Source organism: Clarias gariepinus, chromosome 4 (assembly GCF_024256425.1).
Source record: "Clarias gariepinus isolate MV-2021 ecotype Netherlands chromosome 4, CGAR_prim_01v2, whole genome shotgun sequence".
Classification (NCBI taxonomy): Eukaryota; Metazoa; Chordata; class Actinopteri; order Siluriformes; family Clariidae; genus Clarias; species Clarias gariepinus.
The window spans coordinates 13,746,767-13,771,830 of record NC_071103.1 but is presented as its reverse complement, the minus strand read 5'-3'; the positions used below and the strand labels follow the sequence as shown (position 1 = coordinate 13,771,830).

General features: G+C 39.1%; 1 protein-coding gene across 2 annotated transcripts; it reads right to left on the bottom strand.

The window, feature by feature from the left end:
• Positions 1 to 1,329: 1,329 nt before the first annotated feature.
• Positions 1,330 to 18,266, bottom strand: rasip1 (Ras interacting protein 1). Of its 2 annotated transcripts, none has more exons than XM_053494659.1 (16): positions 17,880 to 18,266; positions 16,800 to 16,934; positions 15,798 to 16,249; positions 15,338 to 15,598; positions 14,451 to 14,683; positions 13,890 to 14,036; positions 13,264 to 13,468; positions 9,582 to 9,880; positions 8,868 to 9,029; positions 7,709 to 7,749; positions 5,352 to 5,506; positions 4,728 to 4,840; positions 4,331 to 4,625; positions 3,974 to 4,137; positions 3,544 to 3,685; positions 1,330 to 2,537 (listed from the first exon to the last, which is right to left on the bottom strand). In XM_053494659.1, exons 2-16 carry the CDS (start codon positions 16,919 to 16,921, stop codon positions 2,359 to 2,361), a joined length of 2,970 nt encoding a protein of 989 aa, XP_053350634.1. In that variant the 5' UTR covers positions 16,922 to 16,934; positions 17,880 to 18,266; the 3' UTR covers positions 1,330 to 2,358. The 2 variants fall into 2 exon arrangements, with proteins under 2 accessions (XP_053350634.1, XP_053350635.1); XM_053494660.1 differs by having other exon boundaries at positions 16,800 to 16,930.
• Between the last annotated feature and the right edge of the window lie 6,798 nt (positions 18,267 to 25,064).

The window sequence follows — 25,064 nt, the reverse complement described above, 5'->3', positions numbered from 1 at the left end:
GTTGTTTAAGATGACATAACATTAACAGATGTGTTTTCTTGCTGAAAGTGCTTCCGGTTTTGGCACACAGCTGCTCTCCCCTCATTTCAGTACTGCAGACTATACAGACCTACTTTCACACATGTTGTGACCAATAGTTAGTCTAATTAATGATTGTAAAAACGTGACACACAATGATACATAAATTTAAACATCCCAGTGCTGTTATGCTTTATACCACCACTCGAATAATGTCCCTCATCTGATCCGATTACTTTGGTCAGAACTAACTTTGGAAAAATTTAACTAGTTTTATTGTGAGGCCACAATCACATAAGTTTTGACTTGCATTTACCAGGTCAGAAAAAAAAGTGCTGTACAATTGACAGGTCAATAACTTGTATAGTAATTTATGGTGTTCCAATTAACTCAAAGTTTGAATCTTCCTAAATTCTATGTACATAACAGAACATAACAAATCTTTAGACTTTTACATTTTCATTTACATCCTGTCATTTGTCTTTCGAACAATTATCTATCTCGAGAAAGAAGAGTCAATGAAGTAATTGTGTTGTGGTTTGTGACAAGAAAGTCCATTCAGTAACCTTAAGGTATGTCCCAGCTGCCATGTATGACACTTAGACCAATGTGAACATAAATCTGTTATAATCATGCAACTTTAAAACAATACCAAGTAAAATGTGTTTAGAGTTTATAGTGATGATATGTCTTCTACCCACCAATGGCCAATCCAATTCTAGGCCTGATCCTATCAGCACTGACGTGGAAAGATGTCAATCCAGTACAAGCAGATATATTGAGTAATTAAATTCTGGTGGGCCATGACAGTAAGAGCTATTATCAATATCCTGCTTTTATGAGGCTATTAGATATGTGCATTATTTTTTAAAAGCTGATAATGTTTATTGTTTATTACGTCATAGGCGTATTTGTCATGCTTTGTTTTGGTTCTTTGATTCTTGGTTTGAGTTTAAATTTAAACTGGGTATCTTTGGTTGAAGTGATAAGATCGCCTATCTGTGCAAATAGAACAGTATAAAGTGTCAGAATTTATTTATGCCTTTTTAAATTGGCAGGGCATTATTGAATCATGTTCAGGGATTAGACTCCACCGAGTGAATTTCACTTTTGTCTACTGACGACAGACTGGATGAGCTCATCAGACCTCACAATTGTCTTGCTGACCTGTTACTCAGCAGGATCTGTTGGTAATAATTCGTCTATTAAACCAGTGTGTATTGGGACTGTGCGTATTGCTATCACGCCCCCCAGTGTTCATTAACAAAATGACACATGCAGCGCCACAGATTAAGAACAACCTAAGACATATGCAAAAATAAACTGGTCTCATGACAATCATTTTTATTGGCAATATGTGAACATATTAGACATGGATAAAATATTTAATGCATCTAGGTGAACCTTGTCAGTGTATTATGAGGTCAGTGTATTAAAGGGAGAAGCAGATGTTTGAGATGGGTCGGGAGTCGAACATGTTGTCAGGGCGGGTGAGATCACGGATAACTCTGAATCATCAACTTTATAGTGCAGAGAGGGGACCTGAAGGGGGAAACTGGGACACCCTTAACTATAAGTGAGGGTGAAAATTCTTACACCACAGGGAAAAGGATGTCAGGTGTGTTGCACAGTGTATCTATAGTAACAATAAACAACATAAACAACTCAAATTCTTATTTTAAATATGGCATGTGTATACTATGATTATAACCTTTCTCTCTCTCTTTCTCTGTCTCACTTCTCTATACCGCTTATACTGTCTCGGGTTGCGGGAAGGGGACTCGTGGCACCAGGGAGGGTACACCCTGGATGGAGTGCCAAACAATTGCAGGGCATTTCATATGATATTAAGTGTTATACTGTGACCTTTAGTGTGCATTAGTGTTTATTTGGTCTAGTTGTCATCACCAACAACAATGTCTACATTGCTTAAAAAAAAGGTAAAAAGAGTGAATATACATTAAATTCGTTAAAAACTTAAGTAAAGTAACCACTGCAACCAGGCAATGATTAGTCAACTTTATGTGAATATGTAACATGAGAGATAATTATTCAGCATCATGCACAAGTTATACAATGTATCATGATTCTATTTGAGTTTGATTTAAAACAATAATGCGGGGACCTTATGTAAAGTGTAACTTTTATAGCATTTTGTTCCTTTCTTAAAAATTTTACCACCCATGTCTATAAAAAAAAACTCAAGCATTTTATACTTACTTAAAAAAAAAACTGATATGTATTGCAATCTTATTACAGATGATATGTATAAGACAAGACTTTGGTGTGTGTTTGCATAAATGTAAGCATCGCTAACCCCATAGATTATGTATTCTACTACTATAACCTAGTTCTCTGATTGGCAGGAGGTTCTTCCTGATCCAGACCCCACAGGAAAGTCCGCAGACGTGTTACTTCCTTTTGGAGCTCAGGGTTTGGGATTGGCTGAGTAAGGTCCAAGCTTGGCGTTTCATTGGGCAGGATGAGAGGTGGATGATCTAGGAAGCTCTCAAAAATATCTAAATGTAAAATATATAAATATATAAATAAATAAATAAATATATATATATATATATATATATATATATATATATATATATATATATATACATACACACACACACACACACACATACATATATATATATATATATATATACTCAGCAAAAAAAGAAACGTCCCTTTTTCAGGACTGATAACAACAATAATGTTGTAAAAATCCAAATAACTTTACAGATCTTCATTGTAAAGGGTTTAAACAATGTTTTCCGTGCATGTTCAATTAACCATAATCAATTAATTAACATGCACCTGTGGAATGGTCGTTAAGACCTTAACAGCTTACAGAAAGTAGGCATTTAAGGTCACTGTTCTAAAAACGCAGGACACTAAAGAGACTTGTCTACCGACTGTGAAAAACACCCAAAGAAAGATGCCCAGGGTCCCTGTTCATCTGCGTGAACATGCATTAGGCATGCTGCAGGGAGGCACGAGGACTGCTGATGTGGCTAGGGCAATAAATTGTCATGTCCGCACCGTGAGACGCCTAAGACAGTGCTACAGGGAGACAGGAAGGACAGCTGATCATCCTCGCGGTGGAAGACCACGTGTAACAACACCTGCACAGGATCGGTACATCCGAATATCACACCTGCGTGACAGGTACAGGATGGCCACAACAACTGCCCGAGTCACACCAGGAACACACAATCCCTCCATCAGTGCTCAGACTGTCCGCAATAGGCAGTCCATGAGGAGGAGATGCACTGCAGGACTTCAAGCAGCTGGTGGCCACACCAGATACTGACTGGTACTGGTACTTTCATTCAGGGCCACATTGTGAAACATTTTTAGTTTATGTCTTATGGTGTTGACTCTTTTAGTGTTCATACAAATATATACACATTAAGTTTACTGAAAGTAAAAACAGTTGAAAGTCAGAGGACGTTTCTTTTTTTGCTGAGTATATATATATATATATATAAAATTTGATCGATAATCCGTTGAGCAGAATCAGCTACTTACCGCCTCCAAGGTCGGTGCCTGGTGGTGGAGCCCAACAGGAAGGTGGAGCTCTGGCTGGTCCTAGCTTATAGTGAGTCAGTAGATGGTGAAGCTGTGCAGGGCTTAACAAGGCATGCTCGTCCTGTAGGTTGGCCCAGGATGACTGACAAGAGAGCCAAAGACATGGAAAATTAGATTTTGACGCTTGGCTTTGAAGATCTTACCAAACTTCTGTAAAAAGTGTTTTCTAAGGCAACGACTTTGCTTAGAATTTGGCTCAAGCCCTAGGCCTGTACCCTTTTAAACACATTAGTTCAGTGTTTAAAAGAAAGCTCCAGTTTGGGTCCATTCCAAGGACACTGAAATGACCATTCTCGAATGTTCTGTTGCATTTATCCATATGATATAATTTATCACAGAGGATATTCCACTTTTGCTCTTAGACTTTTACCTGGATAAGGCGAGTCTTAGGAATGCACAGGAAGTTGACAGTGTTTGACAGCTTTTTAAGGAATTCTGAGGCAATATCTCCAAGTCCCGCTCCCTGTAGCCAATCTAGAACCAGGTCCAGATTAGTGCGAATCTGCACCGCACGTGACCAGGAAAACAGACTGTCTGGAACAACAGGAAGAACACAAGCATGTTAAGAACAGCAGTAAACACAATACACATTTTTCATTTTATATGCATAAAAGTATGGATTTTTGTGCACTAAATGAAGCTTTATCATCACTCGGGTTCTTTCTCTCTCTCTCTCTCAGCATATACTAAGTTAACAAAGAAATATAAAACACTAAAGTGATGCTACCTCTCTCAAGCAGGGTGTTAAGGAGCGATGTGTTGGTGAAGAAGAACAGGTAGCCGAAGGTCTGGGAGGTGAGAGGGGGAGAGAGGCAGGCTTCACGTGTCAACTGCAAGGAACAGCGATACACTTCCACCAGCCCTGCTACAGTAGGGGGTAGGTTCGATACATCACTTTCCTCACTGCCCTCTCCTTCACTTTGGTGACTATCTCCATCTCTCGCGCCAGGCTTCTCCTTCTCTTTTTCTTCACCGGAGAAAGGGTTGGTGTCAAGTAGAGCAGGGAGGAGGGAGTACAGGGTCTAATGAAGAGCAAGAACAAGAAGATGCAGTTATTTCCTTTGAGCTGTCAGTTAAACCTTTAATATCTTAAGGCACTATACTGTACATGAACTGCCTTTTACCTTGGTCAGGTGATAAACACACTGCTGGAAAGTGTGCATGATGACATCATCCAGCTGCGCCAGTGCATCAGAGCAAGTGTCCATATCAGCTGACAGAACAGGGTCACCAGGCGCTAAATGTAAGCACACGACAGAACTTACGTATTTATGAAAATTGGAAGAGATCCATGGGAGTGTATTTACAAATCAGAGATATATTTATAAAAGTATATGAGAAAGGAAGAAGGTCAGATTAGGCCACAGTGTGTATTTTAATGCCTTCCACACAATAGAAAAAAATAAGCAGCAATTCAGCACACTAGATAGCCGATTATTTCCATATGCAAGTAGTTCCAGCACAGCTTTGTTTGTTTTACAGCTGCAAATAATTAGATAGAGGAGAATATAAAGTGCATGTCTGTTTTGACTACTGTGTTGAATACAAACAGCAGCATGAGAAAATGTGATGTGGAGACAATGATTCAAGCCTACAGAGACATAACAGTTTTATCTTGCCAGATAGCATGCTGTGTTTACTTTTTTTTTTTCATATATTACGTATTTATATTTTTAGACTGAATGCACATTGTGTAAATGTACAGTATCTGTTAGCTGAGATAAACTGCTTCTGCTTTTTTTTCTCACCCTCAAACTCCCATTCCTTCTCCAGAGTCTCCACTTTGACCTGGAAGAAGTTAAGGAGCTCTGTAGCATTGGACATCCAGAACATGAGAGGTCGGAGGTCAGAGGAGAGATTCTGCACGCTAGGCGGAGGAACGTCAACCTCGGACTCCGGAGAGCTACACACACATATATACGCGCATGATTATGACCTCAATAAAAATGCAAAACACATTTATTTATTCTATTCATGGAGAGTAGTGGACTGATGATGATCCAAAAAATTAAATATGTTACTGATATTAATTGTATTAATCAGAAGGCAATATAAAACACATAAAAGAATGTAGATTTGAGTTATGCAGAGAGGGGAACAAGGGAAGTTTAAAGGGCTTTGAACAATACAATTCTAATTCTAATACAATCATTTGCTAAAACTAGCTATGAGGACACATACTGTAAGTCTAAGAACCTGCCAATTCAGAAAGTTTTATACTGCAGCCTTCCAATGCAACAAAATCAGCAGTAATGTCTGATACTCAACTGACCCAAGGACCTGAAATAAGTAGGGTATTTAAGTTTGTGCTTGGACTTAATCTTCCGTTACCTTTAGCTCCTATGGTGCTATTGCAGAATAACTTTTTGTTGAGAACCACCAAACATCTGAGATATCTACATATAAAAAGTCTGTGGACACCAGACTATCAAACCCATACATGAGCCTTCCCTAAACTGTTAAAAACACAATTATATGATATGTCTTTGTATGCTGTAGCATTCCAGCTTTCCTTTATGACGACAAAGAAGAACTCTAAACCTGTCCCTGCATGACAATGCGCCGGTGCACAAACCGAGCTCCATGAGGATGTTGGTTTGGCAAGATCGGAATGGATGAACTCAAGTGACCTGTGCAGACTTCTGACCTCAAGCCCACTAAACACCTTCAAGATGGGCTGCAATTCCGAATGCAGCCAGTGTCAGACCTTTGTGTATGTTCTTGTGCTTGAACAAGCACAAAAAACTTACTTAATCACCCACTCATCGTCTATACTGCTTTATCCTGTCTATCTCAGGAGACTCAGGGCATGAGGCGGGTACACCCTGGACAGGGTGCCAGTCTATTGAAGGCAACACACATACACTTACATGATCATTCACACACTAGGGGCAACTTGGGAACACTAATTAACCTAATCAGTCTTCGGACTGGAAACCCACCCGGGAGAACATGCAAACAGTGCATAAGTGTCTAAAAACTTCTGGCCACATAGTAAATTATGTAAAATGGAGTGTGTATCTCCCATAATAAAAAATATGAGCGTTTATGAGGACACTTAGTGTTAGTTGCGGTAATGTTAGCTGGTTGCAGTAATGTTAGTGGATAAATTGTACGTGCCATTTCAGTATGCTTTTACAGTCATCAATGATATGCAAGAAAAAAAAACACAATGAGTACATGCACAGAGAGAGAAAATTGTTAATGCAACACAACTAAGTAGTCCAATCTAGGTCAAAATGGAAGCAATGTACTGTGTAATGCACATTCAGCATTACGATATATTTTTATTGTATATTTCATTATTGTATAATTAATGAAATAGGTCACATTTCCACAGCATGAAACTTATTAAAACTTTAAATGCAATCTCTCAGGCACTACAGTAGGTTAGACACATAACCCACTATTACAGTATATTCTGTAATATTCTGTCTATATTGTTTTATTTTTTAGAATAAGGCCAGCCCACTGACCCCTATTCCACAGAAAAGCCAATGCAGATAAGTTGCCGAAAAAAAGTAAATGCTGGATATATATCTTAGAAAGATATCAGAACACCCAGTGCATCACAGCCTGCTGCGTATAAGGTTTAGCAGGCAAGGAGTTCAAGGTGGTTGACCTGTCTTCCAAATTCCCCACATCCCAATCTAAGCACCAAATTGAGCTCCTGGGGGATGCGGCTAGACAAACAAGTCCAATGCACGTAGGCCCCACGCTGAAACTCACAGCATCCCAAGGATCCGCTGCCAATGTCTCGATGCCAGACATTCCGGCAAGTCCCCTTGTGGGTTAATGCTTCAAGGGGGCCAGAGCTGCCCAGCAACACAAGGGAAAACTAAAACCTGCAGTATGTGGGTTTTCACTGAATCAAATTAATCTTCTAAGCATAATGTATGTTTTTTTTTTACAGTTACATTTTTATTCTAAGGTTTATTATTCAGTGAAGCTACATTGCATTGTAAGTGTGAGGTGAGAAGGTGTGGAAGCATTCACTGTTTCTTGTAGTTTAGAAGGTGAAGGTGTTTACGGATGAGGCTGTGATAAACAGGATGGCATGTCAAGCAATTCACATACAAAAATAAGATTCAGAGGTCGTTCTTACGTTTGTGTGGGATGTTTGTCTCCAAACTCTTTAATGTTCTCCTGAAACATGGATAATAACACATACAGAGAAAAAGAGAGAGAGAGAGAGAGAGAGAGAAAGAGAAAAGATTAGAGCAGACTGGGATAAATGTTTGGGTGGGTATGTTTGGCAAATGTGTCCGGACAATGACAGCACATTTTCCAAATGGGTGGAAATGACATCAGTCAACCTCTGTTTACAAACTCCAGCAAAATACCAGTGAAAGCCCATGTGTGTGCAGCTGTGGCTCCTCAAACCACAGCCTTCTCCAGGCCCGGCTCTTCATAGCACACACACATGCAGACACGCACACACACCCTGTTGTCATCAAAAATCTTTTTGCTGCAATTCTGTTTCAGTTTTATCATTTCTTTTCTTTACTCTAGATGTCCTTACATGTGGTCTTAACAGAACAGTGGCATAACAAACCAAACATGTATCGAGGGTAACAAGTGCTGTTTATTCCACTGTGCTGTTGAATCCTCGGTTCTGATTGGACCGAAAGAGTTGGTCAATATTCTATGACTCTGACAGTACATAACATGTTTATGTTAATGTGTGCATTTTTATACATAAGTGTTTCTATAGCAACAGCTTACTTGTTTGGTGGATGCTATAAATAAGCAGAATTACAAAAAAATGGTGTAAGTTTTGATCCGGTTGGATTTTCTGTGAGGGGACATTTATTTAGCATTTTTGGACGGATTCTCCAGTGTAAGTGCTTGTAACTGCCGGAGGTAATGATGCAACTTCAACTTTCTTACAAGTTTTCAGAATGTGTTTTTCAGTTTGAGTAACATGACAAGATGCATCTTTTGTATTATGAACATTAACTAAAACATTCAATGTGTTGTTCTTTAATAAATTTAAATGTATAGGCAGGTTGGCAAAATGCTGTGCTAAACAAGAAGTAAAACACTGTCCACAAAGTGGATATACTGAATAAAAAAAATCACTTTTTAAAATGATAAAATATAATCAACTTCATGGTGATAATGATATTGCACCAATCCACAGTTGCTTATTTGTCTATAAAAGCATGCCCAGAAATGTTTTATTCCTCCTATACTGTATAATTTGTAAAAACAAATTGTGAAAGTAAAACAAAAAGAGATGATAACAGATTCTATATTCTCACCCACACAATCGCCTTTATCTGATTGGCTGCCTTCAACAGCAGCTGGGGTGTTAGTGCAGGATCCAGATGTTTGGAGGCATGGTCAATCATGAGTGACAGCAGATAAGCTGGTGCTAACGGACCTCCACCTGAATCTGGAGTCGAATTCTTTGAGATAATTTCCTAAAACAAGAATATAAAGTAAACAAGAATGTAAAGTCATTGTTTGGTAGCTGTTGTTGTAGTACTCTGGTCAAATAATGACGAATTAAATTGTACTGTAGTTGTAGTTTTTTTTCTTTTAAAAAGTATTACGGTAAAGTAACCTCACTTACTTATCTTCTATACCGCTTTATCCTGTATTCAGGGTCGCAGGAACCTGGACTGCAAGGTGGACTACACCCTGAACAGGGTGCCAATCCATCGCATGGCCCATACACATACTATGGGCAATTTGGGAATGGCAATTAGCCTTATCTACATGTCTTTGGACTGTGGGAGGAAACCAGAGTACCCAGAGGAAACCCACCAAGCACGGGGAGAACATGCAAACTCCATGCACACATAGACGGGAATCAAGCCTGGCCGGGAATCGAACCCAGATCCCGGAGGTGCAAGGCAACAGTGCTAACCACTATACCACCTAAAGTAACCTAATTAAAATAAAAATAACTATATATACATGTATACAATTGCAGCTATAACTAACAGTAGCATGTATACCAGTTATTGTACCTGTAAGAGGACATCTGCATGATGTGCTTGAAATTTCAGTACTGCCTCAGTCGATCCCAGATATTTTCTGAGAACTTCCTGTCTGTCCATCATGTTCCCAGGGCCAAAGGAAATCGTCGCGTCAGCTTGCACCGGTAGAGCCAATGCTAGTGGTGGGGCCGGGGTCACTCTGGGGTCACGATAGAGGAAGACGAAGTGGCTGCCGAGACCAATGAGATCTCCAGGCTTAAGGACAGCCTCTCTGTACAGCACAACTCCATTATGACTGACAGCCCCTCCTCTGAATGGGCGCAGCAGAGCTATGGGAACAATAGCGAGTAGTTTAATGGATCATGAGTTCAAACTGATTTGCCGTTTAAATATTTTTAAAGAATGGCTCTAAACCAAAATGTTACTAGGCCAGGAGTGCACAGCTGTATTTTTGGTTCACTAACAGTTTTCTTGGTCTAATGCATCTAATTCAAGCGTACCAGTTATTCAGAAGACAAACTGATGTCTCCAGCAAAACAGCTGGACTCAAACAGCTGGAGTCATTGAATCAAGGTGGCTCCATAAACACAAAGTAATAAACTGCACTTTTTAAATGCATATAGTGAAATATATACAAAGGTCTTAAATGTTCTAACAGAAGCTTAAACATTTACATATGCTTAATCATTTCACTGTGCTATGATATCTTCACTGTGCTATGATATCTTTAGTGAAACAATACAGGTGTCTAGGAGAAATTTTATGTAGAGTTGGTTCATGTTACAATAACTGATTGTCTGCCATAGTAGTACATTACTGTAGCATTTTGTAACCAATCTATTTGTAGTTTTAGAGCAAAAAACGTATCAAAAGAAGCAAGAGGTATTAAAGGCAGTTATAAAATATTTTTGCATATTTATGCATGGTTTCTTTAAGTCACAAAGGTATTAAATAGCACAAATGGCAAAAATTTATGTCTATCGAAACACTAACTATAACTCCAGGTTTTTTTAATAGATATATATAAAACAATATAAAGGTTTTAATTTTCAATGCAACAACAGACTTTTATCACGTTTCGCTGTTAAACCGTGCAAATGTGTATTATCTTGTTCAGAAACTGTCCGATGGCTAAATGAAATAGGTTTCATTTGCTAGGGGTCAAAATATCTAAGACCCAAAGCTGAAAAAAATGTGATCAGTTTGTTACAGTGGGTAAAAAACTCCATTTTAGTTTTATATTAATGGTCAACTTATTGGGCTAAATCAAGCAAATAAAACAATTTAGGAGATTTTAGATTATTGGAACTGGGTTAAAAACCCTTCAAAACATTATCAAAAACTGAGAGGTTAATGCAGAACCATCTTGTGAAAGAAATGTGGTCGAAAAATAGATTATAAATGAAGATCACTTAAACACGTGGTGAATTTGCATGGTAAAATAAAAATCTACAGTAACCATAGCTCTTTTTAATAATGAAAGTAAGAGCATTACCATACAAACACACAATGTTATGAGATCACACAACATTGGGACTGGATAAGAAAACCACTTGTTAGTGAGACTAATCAGAAAAGGCTCCAGTTTATTAGAGAGCTTAAAGATTGCACTTTGGATGAATGGGAAAATGTCATGTGGTCTGATAACCCCAGGTTGAGCCTATTCCTGTAATCAAAGCTAAAGGTGAAATGTTAGAATATACAATTTCTTTTGACCAGACACTGTATGTCCCTCAATCTAGATTAACCTAGTTTAATCACTATATAAGCAAAGTACACAACTGACAATAACACCCAGTTCGCAAACTGTTGACACAAATTTAGAAACACACAATTGCACACAATATATTTGCATTACAATTGCCCCACAATGGAACTAAGAAACTGTTGTAGCATAACAATAGCCCTGTTCATATACTGAGGTCAGTAAAGACTTGGTCTACTAAGGCTGGTTTGGAAGAATTGGCTTATTTAGAATCCTGACCTCAACCCACTTCACACCAGGCCTGATTGCATGATACCAGTGCACAACCTCTTTTGTGTGAGGCTAAATGCAGTCACAATCAGGGCTGGTGCCAGGGCAGGGGGTAAAGGTCTCCAAGGGAAGCAATGCTTACAAAACCAATGAATCCCTCAATTTCTAATCAAGTAGCATTACACTTGCAATTTAAAACAAACCCCTTGAATTTTTCCACACATAAATGTATTTTATTGGAATTTCATGTGATAGTTCAACACAAAGTGGTGCATAATTGTGAAGCAGGAGGAAAACGATAGCTGGTTTTCAATTTTTTTTTTTTTTTTTTACAAACAAATATGGGAAGTGTTGCATGTATTTGTATTCAGCTCCCTTGAATCAATACTTTTCAGAACCAACTTTTGCTACAGTTACTGGTACAAGTCATTTGGGGTGTGTCTGGCAGCTTTGCACATCTAGATGGTAAATGTTTCGCTATTCTTCTTTACAAAATAGCTCAAGCTTAGTCAGATTGGACGGAGAGCATCTGCGAACAGCAATTTTCAAGTCTTGATACAGATTCTTAATTGGATTTAGGTCTGGACTTTTACTGGGCCATTCCAACACATAGATGTGCTTTGATGTAAACCATTCTATTGTAGCTTTGGCTGTATGTTTAGTGTTGTTGTCCTGCTGGAAGGTGAACCTCCACCCCAGTCTCAAGTATTTTGCAGACTCTAACTGGTTATGTTCTAAGATTGCTATATATTTGGCTTCATCCATTTTCCCTTAAACTCTGTCCAGTTTCCCTGTCCCTACTGAAGAAAAGCATCCCCGCAACATGATGCTTCCACCACCATGCCACTTATGGCTTACCTTCAACAATGGCTTTCTTGTTGCCATTCTTCCATGAAGGCCAGATATGTGAAGTACATAACTAACAGTTGTCCTTTGGACAGATTATCCCACCTGAGCTGTGGATCTCATGGGCCTTATGGCTGCTTCTCTGATTAATGCTCTCCTTGCCTTGCCGCGCCATGTCTTAGTAGGTTTGCAGCTGCACCACACTTTTTTCTGTTTTCAGATAATGGATTGAACAGTGCTTCGAGTTGGTCAAAGCTTGGGATATTATTTTATAATCTAGCAATGCTTCAAACTTTTTCATAACTTCATCCCTGACCCATATGGTGTGTTCCTTGGGCTTCATGATCGTGTTTGTTCACTAATGTGCTCTCTAACAAACCTCTGAAGGCTTTACAGGACCGTTGTATTCATACTGAGATTAAATTACACACAGGTGGACACTAATTACTAATTTAGTGACTTATGAAGGCAATTGGTTCCACTGGATCTTAGGGGTATCAGAGTAAAAGGGGCTGAATACAAATGCAGACCACTCAAACTTTTTAAACAACATTTATCATTTCTTCCACTTCACAATAATGTGCCACTTTGTATTGGTCTTTCACATAAAATCCAGATAAAATACATTTTACGTTTGTGAATGAAACATGACAAAATGTTTAAAAGGTCAAGGGGTATGAATTCTTTTGCAAGGGATTGTATCTGAATGTACTAGGTGAGCATTTGGGGGCATTGCACTCCCTGCCCATGTGTAGAACTGTAGATATTCGATGATCATCTGTCTATATACCTTTGACTATACCGTCACAATAAGAATGATTTCTGCTATACTGTGTTTGGAATTTATAGATTTATGATATGTGTTTATGAGGTCTGGGACAGCTGTAATACCTTGACCGAAGGGCTGCTCAGGGACAGCTGTGTCCCTCCTGACAAGAAGGTGACGGACGAGCAGGTCAGGAGCTGAGAGGAAAGTATCAACTCTAAGAGCCCTCTTCCCTTTCCGTTCCCTCTCTCTGTCCTTCTCCCTCTCGCGAAATGTCGGCTTCCGTCCGAAAACGTGGGTGTGGCTCGCCATGATGTACAAAACAAAATCCTGATTGAACAAGATGTAAAAACCAGAGTCAGAAAGAGAAGGAACAGAGGTGAAAGAGAGAGGGATGTAAAGAAAAAATATTGTTGCTATTTTTAGTGTGGTTGATAAGGAGTATCGAGCCAATCTTCAAACTTAAGTTGATCAGAAAGGCAGATGCGATATGCAATGAAGTGCGTTACAGTTTTCAACAATGTGGTCTTGTGTGAGATCATTGTGCAGTCAGGCAATATGGAGACACAGCGGGTTTATAGAGCTATTGTGTAGCCTGTGTGGGCACTGAAAGCTTCTGTTTAGATGTTGTGTGCTCTGTGCTCAACGCCCCATCCAAATGTATGAAAGAAAAGATGGTATGCTGTGATAATGGGGATGCAGGTATGATGTCAGGGGGAGCAGTGTGATAGGGTTGTGCTGCATGTCTAGCCTTGCTTTGGTCATAGCCCTGTAGTAACAGGAAGTAAGGACGGTCTGTAGGTGGAAGGATCAGGCTCTGGGACATCACTTCTAGGTCACAGGCATCTTTATCGTCTTCAGCTGTTCGTGTCTCATCCCCAACCCGTGGTCCAGTCACCTTTGGTGCAAAAGATATATGCTGCTTATTAAAATATTTAAAATCGCCACATTCAGTAAAACAGATCAATTAATGCAAAACAAGTCTTCATCAGATCCTATATCATTTTTTTATATATCAATTTATAACAAACTAAGAAAGTAACGACTCATCTGAGATTGCCAGTGACATCTTAGAAACCTGACTTGGAAAACATGATCCAAATATTCAATAGTGTAAAAATGTGGGATTTGCCTGAAATGGTACATATATTGTTGATTTTTGTACTTAATCAGGACCCAAGTTTAAACAGTAACAAATGTTTTATTTTATATGTAAAACTATTCTGGAGCCACAGGAACCCAATCCCAATGCAGTTCATTGATACTTTTGTATTTCCCAAGTTCTCCTTCTGTGACCCTCTGTAACTCTCACCTGTCCTGGCTCTGTTGCAATCATGCTCACAATGTTCTTCCTGTCCTGTGCTCCACCACTGCCTGTTGCATTGCCACTACGTCTGGAGTCGTTGTTGGCCTGGTTTCCTTGTCGACGTCTGAGTGTCAGGTTCATGTCACTGATGCTCCTTCTGAGTTCAGTATTGCGCCCCCGATGACCTCGTTCCTCATCTGGGCCACCACCTGAGGCCATGCGACTCCGTCTCCAGCGCACTGTATGTAACAATACAAACAGTACATAGCATGTTTCATTTCTCTTCTATCAGTTCTACTCGCTCATTCTCTATGCCAGAAAGAACATGCACATCCCTGAAGACTCGGAGTGCCATAAGAAAACACACTCACACACCACAGGCAACTTGGAAAAAATTGAATAGCCTAATCTGCATATCTTTGGACTGTGGGAGGGATCCGGAGTACCCAGAGAAAATCCACCAAGCACACACAGACTCAAAGGCACACAGACCTCAAATCCTTGACCTTGGAAGTGCGATTACACAGTACTAACCACTGTACCACTGTGCCGCCTCCTTTGTTTCTCATTTCATAAAATTTTAGGCTTAAATAAAATAGAGAAAAGAGAAATACTCAATTACAGTGGAAAGTTTGCTTTTGTGTTTTGCAGCTGTTTTCAATTTCTTAATCTGTGTGGTATATAAACAAAGTTCCATATAAACATTTGTGTTTATGCATAGAGATGTAATACATGGGCATTTATTTGCGAAGGTTTTTAATATACTCTGCCCCCATGCTGCAAAAGTTTATACATTTTTTTTTTGTGTGTGTGTGTGTGTAAAAAGGACATTCATAACTGTATCTGGAGTTTGTATCGTAATTCCAATACATTCACTTTGGTCCTTTTCTCACCTTGGTAGTTCTCTCCTTCCCTCTCCCTTTCCCTCTCTTTTTCTCTCTCCTCCCTCTCATACTCGTCACGCCGCTGGATCTCGAATCGACGTTCGAAGCCCTCCTTGGGCCTCCACATGTCGACTAGCAGCAGGGGACATTCCCAAGGTGCTACACCTCTCCGGCATTCAGTCTGCCATTGTAGAGCTCCATCTGCCTGCTGAATGGGCTTTCCAATGACATCACACAACAGGAAGTCCTCTGGAAAATGCTTCTGAAGAGCTGAGCAGGTGCACAGGACATTGTGACATTTTAAGGAAGTTACATTAATACTGGCAGGTAGAAGATCTAGTACAAGTTGTAGTTGAGCTACGTTGTGTTCTCAGGCGAATTTTTGGGTTGGGTTTTTTAAAAAGCGTTAACCTATGATACCCAGAACTCTCTATGGTCTATAACAAGAAGTGATGTCTGGCAAACTTACCTATGTCATCACTCTCGTTCTCCCGCTCTCTCTCAGTGTATCGGGTGATGACTTGTTGGATGAGCTGTTGTGCTGTAGAGTGGATATTAGCCAGCAGGCTACGGTAGTTAGCTCCACTTGAGAGAGCATCTCCATAAATTTTCACTAGACCTGGGGCAGATGATGATGCAGGGGGCAGGTAGTGATGCTGTGATGGAGTGGCTGAATGAGCCCACAACTCTCTCTCACGTTCTCCAATGGCTCGATCACGATCGCTGTTGGACCGCCCTCTCAAAAAGAGGTGAGACAGTCGCTTGGCACGAGACTGCTGATTGGCTGGCCGAGGACGAAGGACGGTGGGGTTAGGTGAAGGAGAGGGTGGAGCAACAGAAGGACTAGAGAAAGACAGGGCAGCAGGAGGTGCTGGGGGCGGGGCCTCAGGCACAGAGGCTGCATCTGAGCTAGTAGTAGATCTGAGGAAGCAAATGTAAAAAAATTTAGTTTCTTATAAAGGAACGACAAACATCCATATACAGCAAAGTTTGGGTTTCTCGTTAGAACATTTGAGTTTCTTCACTTCAGAAACCCTACATCATACGCAACCACAGTCATAGCTTCTCCCTCACAAATCACAAGTCATAATGTCCTTACCAGCAAGAAATGCATTAAATATACGCTCGCATTTAGTGAAATTAATATGTTTCTTCTGTGTGATCAAAACCAGGCATGTTTTTAAGAGAGTTTGAAAGTCTTGCCTGCATTTTTGAACAGCTCAACAGCTATTAAGTTTCTGTTTAGGGTTTTGGAAACAAATTAAGCGTTTGGTGAAATGTCTCTTAGGGCCTCACTGTTTGCTATAAAATCTGGAGAGTACTGGTGCAGGAGTGGAGAAAGACATTCACTGTCCTTTGTGTTTCATTGCATTCCATCACAGAAAGAAAAACAGACATATGTATTACAAAAACACAACACCACAACATTGCAGATTCATTTTCCCCTCCCTGTTACGTCCAGAACACTGACTTGACTGATGCTGCACTTGGCCAACGTGCTCCCAGCTTGGCAAAGTGTTTCCGCGGGGAATTTATCCACAAACCCACAGGGAAATGGAGCTTGCTGAAGCGAGGACTACCAGACTCCTCCATCTTGGTAGTCTAGCTAAGAGAAAACAACAAAATATAAAACAATAGAGGAAATTGTAAGATTAAGCGAGTTAGATCGAGCAGATAAGGACGAAGATAAAAACATGAAAACTCATGAAGGGTAACACAACAACAACAAAAGAGTTCACTGAGCTCATAACATGAGTCATCTTTTAAGATTTTAATATCGTTAGGATTTTTTTTCTTTTTGCTTGTGATTAATCTTTTGCTCCATTGTCCTTGGTCAAATCAGCTTACAGTGTCTGAGTTATTGGCAGTATATGACATCAGCCAATAGGCGACAGGAAATCCTGAAATATCCTTTCGAGTAATCAGGACGTGCAAGGTCGAACATTTTTCCTGGTATTTTCAGCTTTAAGTAAAACCTCAGGAAAGCAAAAAAGTACTTTGATGTTTTTATGAAAAATGACTTTTATTATTTTCCAATCATGTCTGCAAATTGAAGAAATTGGTTTGGCTGTGCAACTCCTGAATTAGGCATACATCTGAGATAAAAGCTGTCAGTCCACACCAAGGAACCAACATAGTGTTAGTAGTATTGGTATTTTATTAAGGCCTTACCTTAAAAACCAGATATAATAATTACTAGAAACATTAAAACATGACAATATCATAACAGTTTAATAGTATTAAAATTGACAGTCTGAGGCCCTGAACAGCTGCATTCACATTGCAAGCACTTTTATTGATCAGTTTGCCTTTATTTCGTATGAAAATCTTTTTAAACATTTGTTATCTGACTCCTACTGACATTTGAGACTTGATTTTTGAGACATTTTGACACTTGACATTGATATAAAAAATAAATGTCTATATAAAATTTAGTCTAACTTCAAAGTAACCAATTTAAAAACAATTAAACATTGAAAAATCAAATGAAAATACGAATTACATTTCAAACAGTTTTTATATGAAGTATAAAGTAAGCATTTCCTCTCACCAGCGGATGACACTCAGTCTGACTCACTCACTGCGACACGTTTGGATTAAATCTGATAAAATCTCCTTAAACAATGCTGTCGTCCTGATGATTCTTGCTATAGCAAGCAAATATATTTAAAACCTTTCGACTTTTAATCCAAGTTTTGTGTCCTTATTTCAAAGAAATGATGGTTGATAAGTCCATTTTTTTGGAACGGCCTTACTATGCTTGATCCCGGATTCTCTCCAGGCCAAATCAATTTTCTGGTTCTCCAACCATTTCTTTAAAAAAAATAAAAAATACTATTTTAAACACATTTCCCCACACTTCTAAACGTCTTCTTTTGCTTTTTCTCTGTTTGGCTGCCTCGTTTGTTCTTTCACTCCTGATTTGTGCCTATAGATAGAGAAGCAGGCCCATTGTTCTTAGTGACAGAATTTCCTTCCCCCCTTTCTGGACAACACCTATATCCTGAGAGAGAGAGAGAGAGAGAGAGAGAGAGAGAGAGAGACGTATAATGTAGAAATATTATTTTAAATAAAAATGGACATGATGTGAGCCAGGAATTCAATGTCACATTAAATACCACATTATAGTGTTGTACTGGGTCAGACTGGACACATGTAAGCTCTGTAGATTATATATATATATATATATATATATATATATATATATATATATATATATATATATATATATATATTATATAAGATGGTTTAAAACTGCAGGTGCAATAAAGCTTTGCTACAGTAGTCAAACATATCACTATTTATTCATATACCACTTATCCTTATACAGGGTCACAGTGGCCTAGAGCCTATCCCAGTAGACTTACGACACAGGGGGTGGGTACACTCTGGACAGGGTGCCAAACCATGGCAAGACACACACACTGTTGGTAATTTGGGATCGTAAATGAGCGTATAATTCTGCATCTGGCTGTGGGAGGAAACCGGAGTACATGGAAGAAACCCACCAAGCATTGTGAGAACATGAAACTCCACACACAAATAGACCTAAGGTGGGAATTGAACCCTCAACCTTGAAGGGCCAAGGCCACAGTGCTAACAACTACATCATCGTGATGCCAAATCTATATTTTGCATTTATGCTGAAAAGGTCTACTGTTGCCATTTAAGCCCCCAGAGAAAGGATATTTTACATATTGGGTGAAAGTATTGATCCAGTATTGATTGTATTTTTTTATTTTTTTTTTTGCATTTTTACCATAATCTTCCCAGTCACTGTACCTGACCAGTTTGAGAGGAATGTTTTTTTGCTTGTTGAGGCACCTATCAATCATTTAAGCATAGAAACATCTAACTTATGGCATGAACCAATGAAAAACAAGTGCAGATGATGACAGATGATCAGGCTGGTGTTTGGTATAATAATGATGCTGAATGCTGAGCGGTTGGAACAGACAAGAGGGGAAATGAGGTTGCTGCTGAGGTTTTTACATTTTTTAATTGTATCTTTTGGCACTTTACAGCCTGTCACAATAAAAAATTATTCCCATTTATTTACATAATTTTATTTAATAAATATGAAGAAATTGGGGGAGGTTAAGGACTTTTGCGCAGTACTGTATGTACAGTAACAGTAACAACAGACCATACTTAAGTGCTTCAGTTTTTTTTTTCCACAATATGGTGAACTTCATTATTTCCTCCAAGTGACAGAGCTACAGGTGGGAAAGCTGTATCTTTCTGCACATATTAAAGAGAGTCCACTAGGGACACTAACAACCCTATTGTAGACATTCTGCTTGCCACAGCATGTGTTATACATAGCATGTTTTATTTAAATCAGGTAGGGTTTTTTTTTTTTCTATGGATTTTTTTCTATAGGAAATAGGAAACTGACAGGAAGTTGATGAGAGAAAGGGACCTGTGACCTTTGACTTTGGCAACAACAGGATAATGGTGACAGGAAGGAGGGATTGTGTGTGTCTGTGTAAAAGATGAAGAGAATGAAGAAAGAAAGAAAGAGCAGTAGAAAAATTCATGTATGAAAAATAATTTGTACCAACTTACACTCCACTCTTAGATTTTTTGTTTTCCAATTGATTGGTGTTAATGTTATACCTGATCACATCACATCACCACGCACACAGACACAGAGACACACGCACACACACAGACACAGAGACACACACACGTATACGGAGCATTGCCGGTCAGAAATTCAGTGAGCTGCAGGATCCTCAGACAGGAAGCTCTGACAGCAGGCTGCGAAGGCTCCTGTGCGTCATTCAGACTCGCTCCTCCAAGTTTGTTTTTGGCAAAGGAGTGAAAAGTTTTCCTGACTGGATGGCTGGAGGAGAGAATGTGCATGGAATGAATGAGTACAGTACAGTTGTGTGTTCACCGAGCTGGTAAACGCCAGACTTTGCAGCATATTGCAGCACTTTCCTATTTTGGAAGGATACTGTCCCGTTGGTAGTTGATTTAGAAGCTGACAGTGCCCTGCAAAGGCAAAGAACAGTTACTACACACTGGCTCAAAACACATCGTTCACCCAGAATTCTTTGGTCAGTGCTAATTTGGAATCGGCTGAATATTTTAACCCCTTCCACTTTTTTGAACGTCACAGTCTGTGTGGGATCACAGCAGTTCAACTTTAATGATTATTACAGTGGCCAATCCTCACAGAAGCATTTACATTGTTAAATAATATTTTCTAATTTTAAAGAAATTTTAGTCTGATCTAAAATACCTCATATTGGATATTGGATTCAAGGGCTTGAGTATCTTCAGGCCAGGTTCCAGAGCAAGATTGTTTTTTCCCTTACTTATATCAGAATGATATTTAAAACCAGTGATATAATGATATATAGTACATTTACATTTACAGTACAATACATTTAAAGTAAAAAAAAAAAACGACTCAAGATGACCAGCACTGTGTTTTGATGGTTAGCAGAATGGCCTCACATCACCAGGTTCGAGGGTTTGAGTCCTTCCCCTGGGTTAGTGTAGACTTTGTATGTCCTCCCACAGTTCAAAGACATGCAGATTTAGGGTAACTGGCATTTCCAAATTCCCTGTAGTGTGTAAGTAAGTGTGTTAGTTTGTGTACGTTTGTGCCCTGCGTTGGACTGGCTCCCCATCCAGGGTCCATCCGAGTCCCCTTCGACAGGCTCTAGGCTCATGTGTGTGTGTGTCAACTGCTCAGGATATTAGAATAAATTAATGTCAAGGTATATTCAGAGAAATTTTGACCTGTTGTGTATGTGAATTATATCCATATGAGTGAAATGAATGAAAAATGAACATACAAAGAAAAATAAGACAATGTCAGGATTTCAGGAAAATGTTCATCTTTGAGAATGAAATATTATCATTATGTCATTTAAGGACCTGCAGGATACGTACAAAGTTACAGAGTGCGCCAATGACTGAAATGTCTGGTCATTCTGATGTTGCTGGAATGAACGAAGATATGTTGTGGTTTCTCCAGTAAAGTTTTTTTTAATATATTGTGGTGTCTAATGTGATCGGCTCTCATACTGGAGCTTCACACACCTCCTGTGCCTCTGTGGGAACTAGTGAAAAAGGCATTCATGTTAACTGTCTCTTTCTGATCAGACATAGCTCCCAGGCTCTGTGTCCAAAAAATACACACACACTCTGGGTAATGCATTTTCCCCCACACTGTTAAAAGATATGTGCTGTAGGTTGATTGATGTTTCCAAATTGTCCATAGTGTATGAGGGCATGCATGCTTGTGTGCCTTGTGATGGTTAAACACCTCATCCAGGGTGTCCCAGAGTTACGAATGACAACTGCCTAAAATGGAAATAATATTAAGGGACTTAGGGGGTTGGTTTCACACCTTCATTCTTTAGAAATTTCACCACAAGTTTTTCCCCTCTTCCGGTTTGCCTTAAATGCACCTCATATATTATTTCTCATTCTATGGTATATGTATATGAGCTATTTTGGCGGCTTGTAAGATATTTGTAAATATTGTATATTGAATTTGAGTTATTATAAATAAAATAGTAAATATTCTTTGCTACTTATTTGTCTTAACTTTAACGATATGACATTAAACATGAATATAAAATTATATCCAACATTATGTAAGCTAGCGATACAGCAAGGAAGGTTAACAAACATAAATGTTACTGGCCAGAACAGCATATATTCACAGTGTAATAAATAATATGTGGTTTATTTCGGAGCATTTCATAGTGTGAGTAATTTTACAAATTGCATTGTTAAGATTAGATAAGATAAGATAAGATAAGATAAGATAAGATACGATATACCATTATTTATCCCACAGTGGGGAAATGTCTTTGTCACAGCAGCATAGAAAAAAAAACATGCAAATATAAAGAAGGGGCAGTACAGTGTATAAATACAAAATAAAATAAAAAAACAATGCAATAGTTACACTTTTGTTAAAACAAATCGCACTTTGTCCAACACATTACATTTGGATAATATTGCACAGTTTAGAATGGTGTAATTGCACATTTGCTATTGGAGAATTTAAAAAATATATATTGTAAAAATAGTATTTAAGATATTGCAACTATTGTAACTATATTGTAAAATTGAAGATATTGTAACAGTATGTAACAGTATACCACAGTGTGTAATATGGAGACTGGTTTACTGGGAGCAGCTGGGGGTACAGGCTTATTCAGATGTAGCAGTAGGGAGAAAAGACCTTCAATGTCGCTCTTTTAGACACTTAAGATGTAACAGTCTGTAAGTGAAGGAGGTGCTCAGAAATGAAACTGTTTCATACAGGGGGTGAGAGTCATTCTCCAGCAATGATGATAGCTAAGCTACCATGCTCCTTTCTCCCACCTTCTGTACAGTATCCAGGGGAATCCCCAGAACTGAGATGGCCCTTTTTATTTTATCAACTTTATTAACTCTTCCTGTCTGCAGTAGAGGAAGGCTGAGGCTACCACAGACAACACAGAGTCAAAAATGCTCTTCAGTATAACCTTAGTCTCCTCAACAGAAACAGTCTGCTCTGCCCTTTCCTGTAAATTGCATCTGTGTTGTTTGTCCAATCCAGTTTGCTGTTCAAATGAACCCAGGTATTTATAATAGTCCTCTCTTGCAATGTCCTTTCCCTGAATTTTCACTGGTGATAAATAAGTGTGTTTGTGCTTGTGGAAGTCTACCTCCAGTTCCCCTGCTAAAAAAAATCCAGCATAGACCGGCATGATTTATATGCTGGATAATACTGGTTAATGCTGGTTTGATGCTGGTTTAGCTGGTGAACCAGCATAACTGATGAAAGACCAGCATATCTAAGATGATGAAACCTTACCGCCAGCACCTCTACTGCTGGATAGTGCTGGTCTGGTGCTGGTTTAGCTGGTGAACCAGCATAACTTCTGGAAGACCAGCATGCCTGCTAAAAAATCCAGCATAGGCCAGCATGATTTATATTAGATGGTATTTGTAACCATTTTAGCTCATTATCTTGTTTTTTAATAGCTAGTACTGAAAATAGAGTGTGATGTAAATACATGGACCGTGTAGTGTTAGCTTTAAATGCATTTACATACAAGAGACAAAAATAATCCAAAAACATGTAAAAACAATTATTTTACATTTATTAAATACCTGCAGGCTTGACTAAAACACAACACAAACCTTTTATATAAATGCACTGACAATGAATGGATATTTGTAAAAAGGTGTTGTTGGTCTTCCGGCTGCTCCCGTCAAAGGATCGCCACAGCGGAACATCCAGTCCGCACAACAACTTGGCACAGGTTTTTACGCCGGATACCCTTCCTGATGCAACCCTCACATTTCTCCGGGCTTGGGACCGACACTGCATCCAGTGGCTGGGGGGTTTGTAAAAAGTAATCAATTGACATCACTTAAAACTAAAAAAAAAAAAACAGCATAGACCATCATAGCTGGTCACCAGCTTGACCAGCAATTCTACCAGCATATGTATTGTGTTTTGGTGCTGGTACTGTATGCTGGTCACTATGATGGTCTATGCTGGATTTTTTTTTTCAGGTTTAAGTGATATAAAACCGTTTTGAATCAGTCCTCTGTCCTCCATGCCACCATTTTACTTGAGATCAGGCTGACAATGGCAGAGACGATGGCAATGTTGTACAACGTTAGATGTAGCTTTTTTCTCCCTGCTCCTCAGTGACCTGAGTTGATGTCAACTCACCCCCTGTCTCCCATGTCTTACTTCTGAGTAAGAGACCTTCCGAGTCAGTCCCCTGTCTCACTCACAGACTAGTATCAAGGCAATGACAAGGTTAATTAACCCACACAGAGACATGAAAAACATGATGTACAAATGAGTGTCAGGAAACCGATTGTGGATAGATTATCATCATTCTGAAATGTTTTCATTTTATTCACTGACTGTTTGCTTCTGTCATACAAAGCACTCTATCTTAGTAGTCCAACCAATAATGATTGTTTGCATAAATTTCACTGAAATGATTTTCAAAAATACAGAACAAATGGCGTTCCATATCGATTCAATACAGAATAGGTCTTTTAGTCTTTTAGTTTCCAAATATGGGACAATTTTGTGTTTTACTGGACGGATGGCAACCCTAACCTAACCCTAAGTTCTCTGGAATAGGCTCCAAGGCCCCCTGTTACCGTGAACGGGACAAAATTTGGAAAATAAATTAAAGACATTTCTTCATATACTTAATGTAATTTGTAACACAAATACTCCTTTATCCAGGATACAGGCTCCCCCAGGAGGGGCTGGAGTCTTTCACAGGGGACTTAGGCCACAAGACAGGGTGCCAAACCATCACAGGGCACACAGACACACATTTTTTTTTTAAGAATATCTAGCCTGCGTGTCTTTGTACTGTGGGAGGACACCGGAGGTCCCGGAGGAAACCTACCAAGCGGAAATTGAGCGCGGACCCTGAATGGGCAGTGCTAACCACTAAGCCACTGTGCTGCCATTTGTAATGACTCGTTCACTTTAAAAAATAAAAATAAAAATAGCAAACATAATGGTAAAAATCCTGAACCTAACAACAATTGCTTTATCCAGGGCACATAAAATGTCTAGTTATCAAATAACTAGACAAGCTTTATCACACTGGCGATATCTGATATTGCATGCTATAACACTAAACAGTATGTCACACAGTAGATTCAGTATCACTATTCTGGCACACTATTCAGTATGGTAGTGTGCATACTTTGCTTCCGCCGCAGAGGAGAA